This window comes from Cebidichthys violaceus, unplaced genomic scaffold, assembly GCF_023349555.1.
Source record: "Cebidichthys violaceus isolate CVI_PGR_0920_01 unplaced genomic scaffold, fCebVio1.0.p SCAF_10, whole genome shotgun sequence".
In the NCBI taxonomy this organism is placed as follows: Eukaryota; Metazoa; Chordata; class Actinopteri; order Perciformes; family Stichaeidae; genus Cebidichthys; species Cebidichthys violaceus.
This window is the reverse complement of record NW_027176263.1, coordinates 5245114-5264525: the sequence shown is the minus strand read 5'-3', so window position 1 is coordinate 5264525 and position 19412 is coordinate 5245114. Positions and strand designations below refer to the sequence as shown.

Genomic DNA, 19412 nt, shown 5'->3' with positions numbered 1-19412 from the left:
GTGTTTCTCGCCTCCTAACTATTGTCTCCTAGGCTGGCTGGTGTGTGTTTCCTCTGACTCATGAGTGAGGCTGCCCTCTGGTATCCAGTCCTCACCCCTCTGCGCATCTGTGCGTTTCAGTTCCCTCTGTAGCGGTCTCCCTCTCTCGCGATGGGATATGATTCGTTTCACTGAATAAATTTGGACTTTTATCAAAATGCTTCGTGTAATTGTGGAGTCGGCTAGTGGGATTCCCAAAAAGAAAATTGGAAACCCAGATCCAATCGCTGCGATTGTCTTTAGAGGTGAGACTATTGTTTTCATTTTTTTCCCCCTGGGGTAACAGCTGTATGCTCTATTTACTCTTTATTCATGCACACAGTGTTTCACTTTCTGTCAAGCTATCATCTTTTCTGTCATCCTGAAGGTTTTCTACATCACTTTCGCAGTTAACTGCATTAGCAGTTTACAGTAGTTTGAATAAGTTGGTAGTGATTCATTATCAAAACGAAGAGTACATCCTTATAAGGTCAGAAAAGCCCTCTGTCCACATATCACAGCCACTTCCTTTGACATCAGCTTTAACTTTATATTTACAAAATGAGATGCCTAAGTGTATTAAGTGTTCCTCTGTTTCCAGCAGATTGTAAAATGTTCGATTTAGTCATTTGTTTATTCTTTCCTTTTTCTATCTTTTGGAGGAAGTATCGACCGTTCTCTCCAGAACATAAAACTCTAAAACCAGATTGTGAGCTTTTGCATATGATCTGTTTGTTGTGTTTACAGGTGAAAAGAAGAAAACCAAAGCAATTGACAATGAATTGAATCCTGTATGGAACGAAGTGAGTGCAGAATGGGTTAACTGTAATGAGTGACATTAACAGTGTATTGACTTGGAAATTACTTACCTGAGAGCTGCTGTCATTGCCTCAGTTAAACTACTGTATGTTGTTGTTTTAAATGATTGAGTGTAAAGGTTTCTTCCCTGTAATTACAGGTGCTTGAATTTGATCTGAAAGGCTCTTCCTTGGATGCATCTTCATTCATCAACGTGGTTGTCAAAGACTATGAGACAATCGGCAAAGACAAGTATGTGCATGACAAGCATCAGGCATTGGAATTGTGAAATTTGCATGTTACATATTGTTAGCTTAAAGTGTGCTTTTTTGGAGTGAATGCACACATGATCCTCAGCCTACCTCCCAGTATGACTACATACTGATCATTTAAACACACTGCCACTTTTGCGGAGGAGGGCCTGTGAGTGTGAACCACTTCCCCATGATTACGTGTAGGCGGTCTTTATAGAAACCCCCCTCCCAAAAAAACAAACACCTATGTTTTGCTTTGTAGCGGAGGTAATAACTGAAAGGGAAAACCTCACTGCGCCTCATAGTTTTACCTTTTGAGAAGGTAAACGTGTGATTACCATCCGTGAAAGTGCTTGTTTCTTAGCCGTTGTACTACAACTGATACTACAACTATCCATTTTAACAGTTGAGAGTAGTCTTTTCTTAAGAAACAGAGCAGCATGTTTTAACTTAACTGAGCTGTATAAACACAGGACTCACTGCGGCCATATTAAGACTTGCAGCAGTGTCAGTGAAGAAGCTGTTTCGTCTACCTCACAATAACACTCGTTCTTACGAGCAATGTTACCTTAAAAGGAAAAAAAGTAATTTCTTTCTAACCCTCCCTACGGCAGACTCTGACTGCAATTCATGATGTTTCTGCTTAATTTCTTTAGTTTATCTGTTTGTTAGGTATTTTGTAATTGACTCTTTTTGTCTTTCTGCAGAGCAGGCAAGAATGTAGAAGTAATAATAATAATAACAAGTGACTCACTCTAGTGACTGATTTTGTATTGTATAAATGATTCTGGGGCAGGCACAAGGGATGGGGGAGGTGACTGCTACAGCCACGAACACACAGGGATATTTTTCCATGATCGCTGCCTGCAACGCATGAGGGGGGTGAATAAGAGAGCTTGCACTGGCTTGTCATTGGCACATTTGTGATGACTAGTTGTAACACAGCCTGTAAACCAATGCGAAATAAACTTTAGACAGACAGTCAAGCTGATTCTGGAGGGAAATATGTTTGGCAACACTTTGTGACAAACTCTTCCCCATGTCTGCAATCTAGGAAAATCTAGAAAAGGAATTTGACTCAAAGAACAGGGAGATCTAATCTGTGGTAGTGCTTGGAAAAGATTGCTTTACGCCTAAATTAGCTTTGTTTAAAAGTGATGTCCAAGTAGTGGAAAATATATTAGTATGCCAGGCAAGTATTTATCTGTCTCTCTCACTGTGGTTAGAAAAAATAGTTTTTTTCAGTGAAGCAGATCTAAATACTAGAAAATAGAGTTTTAAAGTTTTGTTTTCCAGTTTCTGAAGCGAGTAATGTATACAAACCTTAATTTGTATAAACCAGTCCTTGCAGTGGTTGAGACAGTACATTCTCTACTGTAGAGACAATATACATACCAGATTCCTCTCTGTTACCCTCCACAGTTAACCATGCTTTCCAAAAACAAGCCGTGTTTTTTAAGCTCTGTGTAACGATTAATAATTGCACAGCTGTTGAGAAAACATAGCCTGAGCATAATCATGAATATGGTTTTGCCTGCTCTCGCATTGCTTACCTCAGTCTGCCTTTTCTCCCACCTCCTTTGCTCTATATTTGACCACACTTAAACTGGGCACAGAGCGCCCATCACATGCCTGTGGTAGATGTTAATTGTTTCCATCTTTCTGCTTTTTCTTCTGCACTTTTTCATCATCTTGGGGCCTTACCAGTGTAACCAGCTGACCCTTGTCACACAGCAAAGTATGCAGTTTGTTCTCTTAAGAGTTGCTACTGCTGCCCACAAATGTTGCTATTATGATTTTAGAAAATGCCCAATGTGTTGTAATCCATTGTGGTTAATAATCACTGTTGCAACATGGCTTCTGTTGGGTAGAAAAAGTAGGTGGTGTTTATAGACTTCTCATAATATGTGAAGAAGTGAAATTGGGAAGTAGAAACCGCCAACTATCCAGAGCAACGAGTAATTACAGTCACAAAAATTGCTTTGAATTCCCTCATGTGGGAATTGCACAAGTTTGTCACAAACTGTGGAACCAAAGCGTCCTCTTATTGTTTCTTTAAGCGATTCGTCCCTTTTCAAACAAAGACTATTGTTTCTCTCCAGCTGCAATGATGCATTTAAAGATGTGTGTGTGATTGTCTGTCAAAAGGAAAAATAAATGTGATTGCTTTTCAGGTTCATTGGCTCGGCAAAAATCCCTCTGAGAGACTTGGCCAGTGGTCACATGAAGTCCCTTCCATCAAAGAATGTGCCCTTGATCAATGAGAAACAACACGCTACTGGGGTGAATACATTTAGCAATAACATGTGATACTTGTGCAATTTTATGATACAGAATATAATAATTAAATCTGCTTCAGCTCTGGCAGTGGACGGTGCCTGGTATCTGTATAGATCTGCAGGAAGTAGTTGACTATCCTATGACATATATTTGGTGTTTGACATATACAGTAGAGTTGATAATGCTAATTTAGAAAGCATTTTCTTTGTTCAGGCAACCATCAATTTGCTCATTGGGTATGAGCCACCAGCCGACACTACTGTAAACCTAAAGGAGCAACCTGATGGAGACACGTCTCATGTGGATGCAGGTAAGTAAAGTCTAAGAAATGAAAAGAGATGGCAGTTTCTGATTTTACTTATTCCCTCCCAAAATAACAATAACAAAACATCACGTTCCTTTACAAGGAATAAGGAATTCAAAAAAATAGTAGTTTTTAAGGTATCTCCTAGAAATAAACTCTGATTATTATCGTCAAGATTTCTATACATTCAAAGTAATGTGTCTGTTATGTTGTAAGGAGGTTAACAGATACATTACACACTCCCATTTAAATAATTTTGTGATTATTGTGGTTTTGCTCCACAGGAGACAGTGATGAGGGTGATGAGAGGGAGGCAGACGTGGAGGGAGGAGATCAGAGCGGAAGCCCAGGAGCTCCCACTTCCCCAAACCAGCCTGGGAAACCCAGCCACAAGCCAGTCCGTCTCAGACGTAAGAGGACTAGAGCCTTGACCAATAAGCCTCAGGACTTCCAGGTATTGTTAGAGTTTTGATTCATGTGTTCTTGGATCATCACAATTGCCAGTTTAAGGTGAAATTCTTATAATTAATCACATTTATGACAGCAGGCTTCACCAGTGCCAATATACAATGAAGCCAACAGATAGTGAATTATAACATGTATCCCTAATTTTAGAGAATTGCAAACATGGGAACCTTCTATTGATTATGGCTCAGGGAAAGCAGTTTCACTGAGTTTCTTTGGGAACATAATTTTGTTCCTGTAAAAGGTGTTTGTCAGTATTTGTCAACCCAAATGAATCAATGGTACCTTTTCATAAAGGACCCAGGTAAATGTTCTCTCACTGTTTGCTCAGCTGCCTCACTGTGGCTTGCAATGTTCAGATTCGTATTCGGGTTATCGAGGGTCGACAGTTGCCTGGCAACAACATCAAGCCAGTGGTTAAGGTGAATGTATGCGGACAGACCCACAGGACCAGAATTAGAAGAGGAAATAACCCATTCTTCAATGAGGTAATTAGTCTGCAAAAAGACACCGCATCCTATAGAAAGTAACTGTTGACCGCTAACTTTTGCCTTTTATCTTGCTTGTCAACTTCCTCTTGTCTTCTCTCTTTGCCACTGAATCCCCACCAGCTTTAATAACCCTCTGGGGTATTTCTCTCTGTGTCAGCGGCGGGGATATGACAGGTGACCTTAAAGGCAGTGTCAGCTTTGTCTAACTCCTCTCATATGCATTTTCCTCTGTCTCAGCTTTTGCCAAAGCATAAGCATCTCAGCTTAACAAATTGTAAGTCCTATCATGTTTGTCACAATCCATGATAACAACGCGTGTCTGACATCAAAATGTATTGTGCATACAGTGACAAAGGAAATACTGATTTATTTATGACTTGTTTATGTCCCTCAGATGTTTTTCTACAATGTTAACATGCTACCTTCAGAGCTGTTTGATGAGAGCATTAGTCTTCGGGTGAGTAGATAACTCCTTTTTAATGCAATTTTCTTTTGCAAACGTAAAAATTAACATTCATTTGTTTGAAAATTAGAAAATGAATGTAAGTTGTGTTTTTCTTGACAGGTTTATGACTCCTTCTCCCTCAGAGCTGACAGTCTAATGGGAGAGTTCAAGGTATGCCAATTGAAGTGCTAGCAGGTTGACAGATTTTACATTTTTCAATGATTTAAAATGTTTTTATTCTTGCTTACCCAGCTGGATGTTGGCTACATCTATGATGAACCAGGTCAGTATTTCCATACAAAATGCATACTATGTGAAAAATTAAGATTGTTTGTATTATACTCTAGGTGTTTGAACGTGTTGAATATCTAATGTCCAGGTCATGCCATAATGAGGAAGTGGCTCCTCCTGAGTGATCCTGATGACTCTAGCTCAGGAGCCAGAGGATACCTGAAAGTCAGCATAACTGTTGTGGGCACTGGAGATGATCCACCGGTGTGTGTACCTTCTTTCTTACCATCAAGTTTATTTCTACTAGACACAGAAGACAGATCTGTTTAAAAAAAGACCATGACAAGCTCTCCTCTCCTCTCGTTTCGGGTTGCATGTGAGTGTGAGTGGTGAACGTGTGAGTGGTGGATGTGAGAGTGCACGGAATTTGGATTGTATTTCACTGCTTTGTTTTTTTTCCCTCTGTTCTTCTGTCTATGCACATGATCAGGTAAGATACAAAGCAGTTCATTTATCGATAGAAGAACATGTGATTAGTGGTTTTGTTTGATGTTGTTCGAGAGGATGGCGTCCTGTGAGACGCTCCCTGCCGAAAAAAGAAGGCTGTCCACACACTGGTGAACCTTTTTATCTGGTTCTGCCAAGTTGGCCATCTGGGTGACACGGAAGAATCGGGCTCGGGGTGCCGGTAGTGAGGATCCGGTGAAAGTTCTGGAGGGACTGTTAAAGGCCCGACTCAGGGTGGAACACGCCTATTACCAGACGGTGGACAATTTACAGGCCTTCAGGGAACATATTGATCATTGTGATTGATTGTTTATTTGTTCTTTGGTGCTTTAATTTGGTTATTTTTCTTTCCATTTTTGCTTTTCAAGTGATGTTTTAGAGTGTTTTCTGTTTTCCCTGAAATAGTAAAATAAAGGGACTTTAAAAACCTCTCCTCTCCTCTCCTCTCCTCTCCTCTCCTCTCCTCTCCTCTCCTGTGTCCAGACTGAGAGGAAAGAGAGAAGTGCTGAGCAGGACGACATAGAAAGCAATCTTTTGGTGCCGGCCGGTGTCACAATGCGTTGGGCCACACTCAGCCTCAAAGTCTACCGTGCCGAGGATATGCCACAGAGTAAGTGACCTATAAATTCCTGCAACCATCGTAGTTTAATGCAGTCAAATCCCCTTGAAAAACTTCTATTTAGAACCTATTTTTCATTGCAGTGGATGATGCCTTTATTCAGACGATAAAACAGGTCTTTGGAGGGGATGGGGACAGGAAAAACTTGGTGGATCCATATGTGGAAGTCAGCTTTGCTGGCAAGAAGGTACTTCATGTTTGACTTAGAAGAAAAAAAAAGATGTTTAAATGTTCTCACTGTGTGACTATTATGTGTATGCAATGGCATTTTCTTTGTTTTAGCTGCACACCAAATGCATTGAGAAAAATGCAAATCCGGAGTGGAATCAACTCATCAATCTCCAAGTCAAGGTAAGAAAGATGCATAATTAGATGCGTCTAATTGGCTTGATTCAAATGTCCAAAACACTTAAACCTTCAGGACAAATCAACACATGCCTCTGTCTTCCTCTTTAGTTCCCGTCCATGTGTGAACGCGTGCAGTTGACTATTTATGACTGGTAAGAAGAAAAATTCATTCATTCACAGCTGCACAAGTGACAATGACATCAAAACCAATATTTGAAGTGCAAGTTTATTCTTGGCAGGGATCGTCTAACCAAGGACGATGCCATCGGAACAACGTTTTTAAACCTGAGCAAAATGTCTTCCTCTGGTGGAGAGATTGAAGGTAATAATGTAATCTGTATTTTTATAATGATTACATTTTGACATTGCAATATGACATTTAATATATATGTTTTTTTCCCCCCACTGAAAACAGACGCATGAGCTGAGTGCAACCCAGTGTCTGACTGTACATAAGAATGGTCATCTGCATGTTTTAACATGTTGCATTGAGTGTTTAACCCTCTTGTTCTCATGCACCTTATTGCTTTAAAGCCTTGAAACTGTCCAGGTTGGTTTTTAAACAGAGTGTCCGTATGTTACAGTGAGCACTGCAGCATCAGAGATTGGTTTTCTCCCAGCTTTTGGGCCTTGCTATGTCAACCTGTACGGTAGCCCGAGAGAATTCACCGGCCTGCCCGACCCATACGAGGAACTCAACTTTGGAAAGGTAGGCCTACTTTATCAGCTTAGTACAGTCGGTTCAGTACTGTAGGTACAGACAGATGAGAAATTTTACCTGCATGACAATCTGTACGTTTCAGGGTGAAGGGGTCGCCTACAGGGGTAGGGTCCTTGTTGAGCTGTCCACTCAGCTGGATGGGAAGGTTGATAAGAATGTGGATGACATCTCCAGTGATGACATCCTAGTGGCACAGGTATACACTTTGTACTGTAACTACTGCTGTCTCCATATTTATTTGATTTATATGATAATCCTTAAGATAAAAGGCCCAAGGTTTTGAATCTGTAAGTTGTCATACATTACTTTAGTAGCTCAGTGTCTAGCAAAATAGGCTTCCAGATGAGAACGGAGACAGAAGTAATCCCACCCTAACCTCTAACACTGCCACATCCTTTTCAATTGAGTGCAGAAATACCAGCGGAGGAGGAAGTTCTCTCTGTGCGCTGTGTTCCACAGTGCGTGCATGCTCCAGATGCCGGGCGAGCCAATCCAGTTTGAGGTCAGCATTGGCAACTATGGTAACAAGCTGGACTCCACCTGCAAGCCCCTGTCGTCCACCACCCAGTACAGCTTTGCTGTGTTTGATGGTATGAAAAGCTTAAGTCTGAAAGAATTAAAAATTGACTCGAAGATCTATTCTGTTTTATAATCAAGGGTGTTTCCATATATATAAGTATATTAATTCAACCTCTGCTGTAGCAGTGGACAGTTCTCATGTCAAACTGTTTACCATGCTGTAAATCTGTGTTTATGGTGTCATGAGGCCAAAGAGAAGAACCACATGGACACCAAATGTTGTTGAGCTGTCTACTCCACAACTTGTGTTTAAAATGACTGGGTATATTTATTTTCTATCCCACAGGTAATCACTACTATTACCTGCCCTGGGCTGACACTAAGCCCGTAGTGATTCTCACTTCATACTGGGAAGACATCAGCCACCGTCTAGATTCTGTCAACGTTCTCCTCTTCATCGCTGAGAGACTGGTGAGAATAAGTTACAGTAGCACATATTGTACATCTCAACACAAGTAGTACTACTCAGTCATCTCCTTTTATCTGCCTTTGGGATTTATTTTAGGAGTCCCACCTCACGTCTTTAAAAACCGCCATGTTAGCCAAGGTGTCTGAGACACGTCTGGCAGAGATTTGGCTCAAACTCATCAACCACATGATTGAGGACCTGAACAGGTAGGACAGGACCAGACAGAGTCCTACGCTGGACCTGTGTGTTGTATAAAGTATATGCTAAAAATGTAGTGTGGTTACTGCTTTTAGGTTAAATACAATTACAGGTGGTTGTTATGGTTGAGTTATGTTAATGCTTTACCTTGTGTTGTTCCCATTCAACATCAATCTCATTAACAAACTTTTAACAGTTTCCAGCTTCCAGTGCTAGAGGGCCAACCCAATGTGACTGCACTAGATCTCCAGTTGAAAAACCTGCGTGATGCTGCTGTAGTCGATATCAGAGAGATGGCCAATCGCATGAGAGAGGAGGCTACAGATGTTAAGGCTACTGTTGGTGACATTGAGGACTGGTTGGACAGAATCAAACAGCTGGCAGAGGAGGTCAGGAAATGCAAATAAAATAATGTTATGTAGCTCAAAAATACATCAATTAAACTCAATTATGTAACTGAAACATAGTATGTCTCCATCAGCCTCAGAACAGCATGCCAGATGTGATCATCTGGATGTTAAGAGGAGAAAAACGAGTGGCTTTTGCTCGAGTCCCAGCAAACCAGATCCTGTTTTCAAACTTTAGCGAACAGGCTCGCGGCACACACTGTGGACGGACCCAGACCATTTTCATGCAGGTACAAAACTAGCCAATATACAGGAACACATTCATATATTTTGTATTATATATTTCACTGTTACATTTTCAGAAAGAGTTGCCACACTAATACTTTTTGGTTCGTCAGTACCCCATGGACAAAAACAAAGGTGTAAAGGTCCCTGTTGAGCTGCGGGTCAACATGTGGCTCGGTCTCTCTGCCCATGAGAAGAAGTTCAACAGCTTCTCAGAGGGAAACTTCAGTGTGTATGCTGAAATGGTACAGTAGCTACACAAAGCATTAGCTTTTTTAAAATGCATACAAATTTTATCTGATTTCAGTTGTGTTATCTCTGACTTTAATTCCGCAGTATGAGAACCAGGCCCATGTTTTGGGGAAGTGGGGAACTACTGGTCTGGTTAGTCGTCATAAGTTCTCCGATGTGACTGGAAAGGTGAAACTGAAACGAGAACGCTTTCTGCCACCCCGTGGGTGGGATTGGGAGGACGACTGGTTTGTTGACCCAGAGCGATGGTAAGTTTGAGAAACACACAAGCACACACACTCGCACAGTCGTATGTGATTCATGGCTTGTATAGTTTCAAGTACAAACATCCTGTTATCACTGAGCATAAGAACAAGAAGAATCTTGTTCTTATTTCAGCCCTGTCCTCTATTAATTGGCAGTAATCATAAATCTGTACCAGCTACAGCGTGAACACAATCACAGGAAATTAAAAGGAATTTCAGCATCACTCAGGGTTTTGGGTTAAGGAGGTCTCCCTCCCACCAAGGCTCATGTAAACAATTTTAGCTCTCTGAAGCTCGTCTTCCTGACCTGTTCCACTTAGTTTGTCATGGTCCTACATAGCTGCTGTGTGACTCACAAAGCTTCTCATTAACTTCGTGCTGTGGTGGTGTTTTCTATAGCCTGTTGACAGAAGCGGACGCCGGCCACACAGAGTTCACAGACGAAGTTTTTCATAATGAAACACGTTTCCCTGGTGGGGAGTGGAAGCCTGCGGCAGAGCCCTACACAGACGTGGTACGACCTACTGTTCTCACACACATACAGTATACACACATTGAATTTTTGTGAAACATGTGGGTGAAGATAACGGGACAAAAGCTTGTCTATTCATGTTAGTTTGCAATGTTATCAGTTTTTCCTGTGCCATCATGTACTTTGGAAAGGTAGGTTGCATAGTTGTTGATTTTAGTTAGATGAACCTTTGCAAACCTTTTATGGATGTGACCTGGTGTCTTCCTGGTTATGATATGTAGTTTCCATTAGGGCTTATACTAATAATTATAACATAATTTGGGTACTTATAGCTAAAAAGAAATAAAGCTGCTATACTCAATATTTTTAATGTATGTGTAATGTAGAGTGGGTCACTCAAAGAAAACTATCACCCAAACTGCTCAGTTCTTTGGAGCATCAGCTTGTTTTAGTTTCATGGGCAACAACTATTGGATTCACTTTTATTCCAGAAACCTCTCTTAACAAAAGTTAAACGCACAAAACGAGCGACTAGTTGGTGAACTTAAAGAACCAGATGTTTTCCTTAGGAGTTGGTAGAAAGATAAAACAGAGCTAGAAGAAGAAGGCACATTGGATTTCATAAAGCCACAAGTAGCAAAATAAATTAGTTAATGCAGGTTTAAGGGTTATACGCATTGATAGTGATATAAATAGAAATTCTTTGTATAGAGTAAATTTGCTAAAATTAGGGTCTGTGTTGTCTAGAATGGAGAAACGGTTCAAAGCCCAGCAGAGTTTGAGTGTCCACCTGGATGGAGCTGGGAAGATGACTGGAGCTTTGACAGCGACAAAGCTGTTGATGAGAAAGGTATCATGAACACTAAAACTGAACTATATGATCAAAATCTTCTACTCATTGTGTTTGAAATACTGCAGGTTTAATTGGTCTGTGTGTATGTCTGTGTGTGTCTTATGACACTAGGTTGGGAATACGGAGTTACCATTCCTCCCGATGACAAGCCCAAATCATGGGTTGCAACAGAGAAAATGTATCATGTCCATCGCAGGAAGAGACTCATTAGACCACGGAGGAAGATATCTGATAAAATGGCTGTTACTGAGGTGAGGAAGAGGAGATAAAGAGTAGATTTGAGAGATCTTATCAGTGCAGTTTCTCATTATTTTTCCTGTCCTTGTCTCTTCCACAGAAGCGAGAACCAGGGGAAGGCTGGGAATACTCTTCCCTGATTGGCTGGAAGTTCCATAGGAAGGAGCGTTCCTCTGACACGTTCCGGCGCCGCCGCTGGAGAAGAAAGATGGTCCCATCAGACTGCATCGGTTCCTCCGCCATTTTCAAGCTGGAAGGGGCATTAGTGAGTCTTACTTGAGTCCCCTGAGAAACTCTACTAAATATGAGTTGTATTCTTAAATTTCCCCGAACGAGGCAGTTTTCATGGCAACAACTTTATACTTTATGCCATCTGAGTCACATCCTCTCATTATTCTCCTGCATACGCCTGTTCCTGTCAGATGTTGGCAAATCACTCAGGAAGTTTGTTTTGGTTCTGCATTCTTTCCTTTACATTTTCTTCTATTTTGTTCTTTTAAGCACTTAACCCTGCGTTTTGTAAACAGGGAGTCGATGTTGACGAGAAGGCCAGTAAAACGGATGCAGCAAAACTATTTGGCGCTAACACACCCACTGTTTCCTGCCACTTCAGCCGTAAGTTGTTGGGTCAGATAAAGCTAATTACTGGTCACTCATGCTGGTTGTTTCTTTAAACTTCCTGATGCACGATAACATTCAACGAAGAAGTCAGTTTTTACAGTTGAACATGCTGATAAATGTTATCTCCCTTCAGAGTCTTACCTTTACCACCTGAGAGTGTACGTGTATCAGGCGAGGAATCTCTGTGCCATGGACAAAGACAGCTTCTCAGGTAAAAACAAAGCAAAGTGCAAGCCTGGTCAAGAGGAATAAATGACAGTCACAGTATGAATTACATTAAACATGTTCTGTCTCACATTTCCATCACACTAAATACTCCCGGTCCTCCCCAGATCCCTACGCTCATGTGTCATTCCTACATGTGAGTAAGACCACCGAAGTCATAAGGTCCACCCTGAACCCCACATGGGATCAGACTCTCATCTTTGAAGACATCGAAATCTACGGAGACCCACAAACTATTGCCCGCAACCCTCCTGATGTGGTGTTGGAGCTGTGTGACAGTGATCAAGTAGTACGTTGTATATTTAATCTGCAATTTAATGCAAAAGGCGTTCATGGACAGCGTGATCAGGCTATGCTAAGTCTCTGTGTGACGTTGCGCTTTATTTCCAAGGGTAAAGATGAACCCCTGGGTCGCTGTACATGCCCTCCGGTAGTGAAACTGAACCCCAGTGTGGCTGTCAGCCCTAAGCTGCTGTGGTTCCCGGTCACCAAAAAAGGCTGCAGTGCTGGGGAGATACTGCTGGCTGCAGAGCTCCTGCTGAAGAACAAGGTAAAGAAGAAACTAGAGAAAGTAAACATACTGTGACTTTAACTATGAAACTGTATTTAGGAGGTGATACTGTGCTTTGCCGTCCAGGTGAATGACGGAAATCTGCCCCTGGTGCCTCCTCGCAGGGGGGAGAAGCTCTACATGGTTCCCCAGGGAATCAGGCCTGTAGTGCAGCTCACTGCGATTGAGGTACACCATCACGCCATCCTGCTCCTTTGCCAGCCCCTATAAATTCCCTTCACACACATTACTTGATCAGACAAGACCAGCCCAACCCTAAGATTTCTGTTGTGGTTGCATTTCTCCTCTGTAATTCTCTTTCACCTGTATCCTACCACCATGCTTGTCCCTTAATCTGCATACACGTTTTTTAAGTGCGTTAATGTGTTTATTTCGATCCCAGGTCTTGACTTGGGGCTTGAGGAATATGAAGACCTACCAGTTGGCCACAGTTTCCTCCCCCAGTTTGATAGTGGAGTGTGGTGGTGAGATTGTTCAAACTGCTGTAGTCAAGAACTTCAAAAAGAACCCCAACTTCCCTGGATCTGTGCTGCTGCTCAAAGTGGTACAAACCCTTGAACTTTCTAAAATAAATATTCAGACACCTGTAAGTGTTTCATGTCTGTATTTTCCTAGAAGTTCTGTACTATTGTTTTCTCGCCTTAGCTTCTGCCCAAAGAGGAGATGTACACCCCTCCTATTGTGCTGAAGGTAATTGACCACCGGCCATTCGGTAGGAAACCAATAGTGGGTCAGTGCACCATTGACTGCTTGGAGGAGTTCCGTTGCGATCCGTATCGCATTAACAGTGAAGTCTGCATGTCTGCAAGAGGTACATACAAAAATGCATGCAGATAAATGCACACTCAGCTACATACAGTAGAGGCTTATTGTATCCTGTTTCCATTGACTTTGCAGTGGCAATGATAACTGCTGCCCAGGGAGATGTTGTCATAGACATTGAGGAGAGACCCATCGTAAAAGCTGAGGTAAATAATAATGCACTCACAAAAGGTGGGAGACAATATTTCTTACATTTACTTACTTTTATTGATGAATATTTTTTGTTTGCTTCTCACTTTGCAGCTTCAAGCAGAAATGGTGAGATGTTCTCTTTTCAGAGATCTACAGTCTAATGATAGATAACATCACTAAAAATACTAAGTTCATCTTATTTTCCATCGTGTAGGAGGAGGAAGCAGTAGACTGGTGGAGTAAGTTCTATGCCTCTGTTGGAGATCAGGAAAAGTGTGGGCCTTACCTGAAAAAGGGATACGACACATTACACGTAAGAACATGTCGTCACACATTGCAAAAACACAATTTTTGATTTTATCTTTCCTTTTGTCCTTGATTGTGTTAGTTCTACAAGCAACAGCAAGCTAGATATGACAGACAGCGTCCTTGATCTTGTTCCTTTTGATAAGAGTTTGCAGGTTTATATATTCAAAACAGACGATTGCTGACAAGTGAAGTCAAACATTAGGGAGATTCAGTAGCTATGTTAGGTTCTAAGTTTAGTTCAGGTCTTTAAATGAAAAACAAGACAAATGTGGGACTTCTGTAAAAACTTGCAACTAAGGTGTGAAGTATAGTTAAGTCGAAATCTCATACTAATGAAAGTTTGACTTTTTGTGTAGCAGATAGTACAACATTATGTGATTTGCCGTCTGTGATGTGGTTGTGTTATGGTTTTCAGGTGTTTAACAGGGAACTAGAAGAGGATGCACAGTTCCAGGGACTCAATGATTTCTGCAGCACTTTCAAACTTCAGCGAGGAAAGACTGAAAATGAGGAAGAAGATCCCTCTGTGGTGGGGGAGTTCAAGGTAAAGATGCTACATTTTGAGGAGATATTCCTGTCATGAAGCATCCCATTATGCCTGAACTTTTGTAACATGAGAAATCTCTGCTTTTGCTGTTGTACAGCCACGTCTGCCCTCTGGTGGATGATTTATGAATTTCATAGACATAGTATATGGACAGTATTATTTATTGCGCCTGCAGATTGGTATGTCTGTAAGGGGATAGTTTGTTGCATGGTATTTGATCCTGTCCTGAATGTTTAATTTAGTTCTACTATATCTTGAACTGGAATTCACTTTGGATTATATGGCTAATTCTATTTATATTGTTGCAAGCATATTTAATAATTAAGAGCAGTTAAAATGTTTAAAAAGATTGACCAAGCTCAGTGGCAACATCAGTAACTTGATATTTTGTTGCTTGTTGATGAGATGTTATATGACTAATGGTGCTGTCCTCTTTGGTGATGTTCAGGGCTCGTTCAAGATTTACCCACTGCCCGATGACCCAGGGGTGCCAGCTCCACCCCGTCAGTTCAGAGAGCTTCCTGAGAGCGAACCTCAGGAGTGCCTGGTCAGACTTTATGTGGTGCGCTGTCTTGACCTGCAGCCGAAGGATACGAATGGCATGGTGAGTATTATATGATGCTACAACTTACCAACCAACCTGGTTTTGTGATAAAGAATTGAGTCACAACCACAACCATGCTCTAGATTTAATTAAGTGAAAAAGATGATTGAAGCTAATGAAGCTAAGATTTTGTTTCCGTTCTCATTTCAGTGTGACCCATATGTGAAGATTGCACTGGGAAGGAAAACACTGGATGACAGAGATAACTACAAACCAAACACACTTAATCCAGAGTTTGGAAGGTGAGACTGAACTTTTTGTTCATTTATTATTCGTTCAAATGGTTATGGCTGCTCTTAAAGGAATACTTCACCCCCAAAAGGACCATCTGTGTATTAATTACTCAGTTACCTTTAATTCTTGAATAAAAGTTTGTTTTTCCTGCATGTCTACACGGTGAAGAAAGAATCTAAAAACTGAGAAAAGTCTTGATGAATTGCGGTAAATGGAGGCCACATTTAACAACAGCAAAACTATAAAACATCGTTTACAAACTCTCACACAACTTTTGCAGTATAATTGCAGTCTCATTTATCTAGTCGTATAGTCACTACTACCCAAACACAGGCATCTTTGCTAAAACGTTACCATTTAAAACACTTCTGCATAAACGGTCTCACTTTTGCGTAGGTGTGTAGCACGCTTACTGGTTTTAGCCTGTTTTAGCAAAGATGTTTGTAAATACATGTTTTGATATAGTTTTGCTGTTGTTAATGGCCGCCCCCATTTCCTTCAATTCATCAAGACTTTTCTCAGTTTTTTGATTCTCCATACACCGTGGGAGCGTAGGAAGAATTTTTTCTTTAAGAATTCAAGATTCACGTTTGAAAAATATTGATATACAAATGGTCATTTTAATGTTGCTGTATACATTTATGTTTGTGTAGGACATAAAGGAACAACACACACATTATATGTCCTCCATTTATGTCCAGGATGTTTGAGATGTCCTGCTTCCTGCCTCAAGACAAGGACTTGAAGATTTCTGTGTATGACTATGACTTACTGAGCAGAGATGAAAAAGTCGGTGAGACAGTCATCGATTTGGAGAACAGAGTCCTATCTCGTTTCAGGCCCTGCTGTGGCCTGCCACAGACATACTGTGTGTAAGTATGTACTCTCACAGTACAATAGCTACAGTACAGTTGATACATCCTACAAGCCTCAAAGCCAAACCAACAAAGCTACAATTTTCCTGCAGCTCAGGGATCAATCAGTGGAGAGACCAGCTGAAGCCTTCTCAGATCCTCCAGAACGTGGCCAGAGTGAGAGGCGTTCCTCCTCCACGCATAGAGGGAGATGGCAGCTCCCTGTCTTTCTCAGGAGCACAACACAACCTGCAAGATTTTGGTAATGCCAGTCTTGAATGCCCTATTATCATATTTTTTTGTAGAATTATTACTTATATCTACTATCTGGATGACCATGGCTTCTTTTTGATATTAACAATAATTAATTAATATGCTGCAGTTGCATTTTGTTCTTATTTTGGCCTATCTGTGATATTAACATTTTCTACAGTTTGCTATCCTTTCATCCTTGACTATTATGGTTTGTCATGCGCTTTGCAGAGGCAAACACTGTGATCCACCCGCACTTAGGCCCAGCCAGAGAGAGGCTGGCTCTGCATGTCCTCAGAAACCAGGGCTTGGTACCAGAGCATGTGGAGACCAGGACCCTGTGCAGCTCCCACCAACCGAACTTGTCTCAGGTTAAAACAACAGCAGTAACCCTTTTTTAGTAGAGCTACAAGAAGTAGAGCTAACGTATGAAGCTGATGCTCTGTGAAAGTCATATTTTAAAATTGTTGTGTGACAGCTTTGTTCAAAAGACTCATCATTTTCTACAAATACAGGGACAAATTCAAATGTGGGTGGACATTTTCCCCAAGAGCCTTGGTTTGCCAGGGCCCCCGTGTGATATCACTCCACGCAAAGCCAAGAAGTAAGAGACACTTGTCTAAATGATGTTTTATCATAGTTTATTCAAGGATCAAATATAACAGTATATTTAAAACAGGTACATTTTGCGAGCCATCATTTGGAACACAACTGATGTTACTCTGGACGAAACAAGCATCACTGGAGAAAACATGAGTGACATCTACGTTAAAGGGTACATTACTTCTTTTGTAATGTTTTGTTTGTTTGTTTGTTTGTTTTGTTTTGTTTGTTCTGTTTGTCTCTGTCCTATGTAAAGCGTCTTTGGGTACTTAGAAAAGCTTTATATAAAATTAAAGTATTAATATTATTATTATTGTTATTTTGTGTTTACATATGTTTTACTTTTATATGCATTTTTCTACCCACTGGACTCGTTCACAAATAGCCAATCTGAAGTCAACATTATCGTGTTTCCTAGATGGATGCCAGGTATGGAGGACAACAAGCAGAAGACTGATGTCCACTACAGATCCCTGGATGGTGATGGAAATTTCAACTGGAGGTTCATCTTTGGGTTTGACTACCTGCCTGCAGAGCAGCTGTGTCTTGTCTCGAAGAAAGTGAGTGAGATCGTGGCGCAGGAATGAAGCATCAAGTGACTGTTGCTATAACCATATCATTTTTTTGTCTTGCTGGTATGATGGCAGGTAATGATCTGAATAAATTGTCTGTCTTTTACAGGAACACTTTTGGAATCTGGACAACACTGAATTTAGGATTCCTCCTAAATTGATCATCCAGATTTGGGACAATGACAAATTCTCCTTGGATGACTACTTAGGTGAAACAGCATTGTTTTTAACCCCATGTTATGCCATGACAACACAAAGGGAAGTCCTTTAGAGATAGAGATCTGCCAGAGAGAACTACTACATAGGAGACAAATTATAATTTTCTATCTATATCTCTGTTACAGGTACAGTTGAACTGGACCTTCTCAATCTGATCTCTCCTGCTAAGAGCCCAGAAAAGTGCAGTCTGAAGATGGTGCCAGGGAGAGCGGGCTCAGTCGCCTCCAAAAAACCTCTGCCCAACTCACTTTTCTCCCAAAAGTCTGTAAGAGGCTGGTGGCCATGCACGATCGAGCAGGATGGGAAACATGAGCTTGGTGTATGTTTATGTCAACAGCACATTTCCCAGTTAAGTTTCTTTTTTTCCTGGTTACTGTTTAAGACTGTGTTTTAAAACTCTGCAGGGTAAAGTAGAGATGACACTGGAAATAGTGGAGGAGAAGGAGATGGAAGAGAGACCTGCTGGGAAAGGCAGAGATGAGCCAAACATGAATCCCAAACTAGACCCACCCAAGTAATACATCTTCAAAACATTTGAAAACATATGCATGGCATATATGATTTTCTATTTCTATGAATTGCTTAACATGAATAATGTGAATGTCGCTGTCTTTCTCCATTCAACAGCCGCCCTGACACGTCATTCTTCTGGTTTACAAACCCTTGCAAGACCATGAAGTTCATTGTTTGGCGCAGATTCAAATGGATTTTCATTGCAGCGATTCTTCTTCTGCTGGTCTTCTTGTTCCTTGGGATTCTGTTCTACTCCCTACCAGTACGATTACTTAGTTTCCTGATAATTTATTCATTTCTATATTTCTGAAACTGTTATAAATAATTTCTATCCCTCGCACATTGTTTTTCCACAGTATTTTGTAATCTGAGTTAATATTAATGTCTATTCTATATCCACAGAACTACATCTCAATGAAGATTGTGAAGCCTTTCTCCTAAGGAGCGTTGCAGAGAAGTTGTCTGCCTTCCTGCAGCAGAATTTACAGTCCTCTTAACTGCTTCCATCCATCAGAAATATGCAATAACTTCCTCTATTGATGCCATAACGTACTGATCTTCAGCGTTCTAATCTCACATAATCAAACCTGACTGCTATAATTTTTTACACTGTCAGTATTACAGTATATTTCTTGTGATGCAAATATCTCCAATGTTAAAATTAAGACAAAAAAAATCAAGAATGTCAAGAATGATATATTTTAATAAAATGTGTTATAAAGAAGTTGTTCATATTTTTTTTAATGTTTTTTTTAAATCAGTGCAAAAGTTTGAAAACTATCTGCCGGTATAGGAGTGTTACCGGTTATTCCCAATATTAAGTTGGTAATATCAAAACCAGGTCCACCTTCTGTCAATTATAGGTTAAGATATTATAAAGTGCATCAACATGGTGGTTAAACTCAACCTATTTAGATGTATAGCCTAGTATTTTAGTAAAATTCACTATATTCACAAAGAACCAATTCTATTATTA

At 40.7% G+C, this 19412-nt stretch overlaps 1 protein-coding gene across 1 annotated transcript; it reads left to right on the top strand.

Moving 5' to 3' along the window:
* Nucleotides 1-139: 139 nt before the first annotated feature.
* On the top strand, nucleotides 140-19163 carry myofl (myoferlin like). Its single transcript, XM_068721896.1, has 53 exons — nucleotides 140-284; nucleotides 766-821; nucleotides 977-1068; nucleotides 3245-3353; nucleotides 3564-3660; nucleotides 3939-4108; nucleotides 4479-4607; nucleotides 5005-5067; nucleotides 5176-5226; nucleotides 5308-5338; nucleotides 5435-5550; nucleotides 6277-6403; nucleotides 6496-6599; nucleotides 6695-6763; nucleotides 6869-6912; nucleotides 7000-7082; nucleotides 7345-7469; nucleotides 7564-7677; nucleotides 7894-8071; nucleotides 8347-8471; nucleotides 8566-8675; nucleotides 8864-9056; nucleotides 9149-9304; nucleotides 9413-9544; nucleotides 9636-9799; nucleotides 10196-10310; nucleotides 11016-11118; nucleotides 11233-11372; nucleotides 11459-11623; nucleotides 11886-11973; nucleotides 12113-12190; nucleotides 12312-12493; nucleotides 12596-12754; nucleotides 12842-12943; nucleotides 13158-13319; nucleotides 13421-13586; nucleotides 13673-13743; nucleotides 13841-13855; nucleotides 13944-14042; nucleotides 14454-14582; nucleotides 15034-15189; nucleotides 15340-15431; nucleotides 16125-16295; nucleotides 16391-16539; nucleotides 16761-16900; nucleotides 17045-17133; nucleotides 17209-17304; nucleotides 17551-17692; nucleotides 17814-17913; nucleotides 18049-18242; nucleotides 18328-18437; nucleotides 18551-18698; nucleotides 18839-19163. The coding sequence occupies exons 1-53, from the start codon at nucleotides 197-199 to the stop codon at nucleotides 18875-18877; spliced, it is 6126 nt and encodes a 2041-aa protein (XP_068577997.1). The 5' UTR covers nucleotides 140-196; the 3' UTR covers nucleotides 18878-19163.
* The last annotated feature ends 249 nt before the right edge of the window (nucleotides 19164-19412 follow it).

Excerpts from the sequence above, each read along its gene's own strand:
- myofl (XM_068721896.1), top strand. The coding sequence starts at position 197 with ATGCTTCGTGTAATTGTGGAGTCGGCTAGTGGGATTCCCAAAAAGAAA. Across the intron at positions 8,472-8,565 it reads TCTTCATCGCTGAGAGACTG|GAGTCCCACCTCACGTCTTT; the intron begins GTGAGAATAAGT and ends GATTTATTTTAG. Across the intron at positions 10,311-11,015 it reads CAGAGCCCTACACAGACGTG|AATGGAGAAACGGTTCAAAG; the intron begins GTACGACCTACT and ends TGTGTTGTCTAG.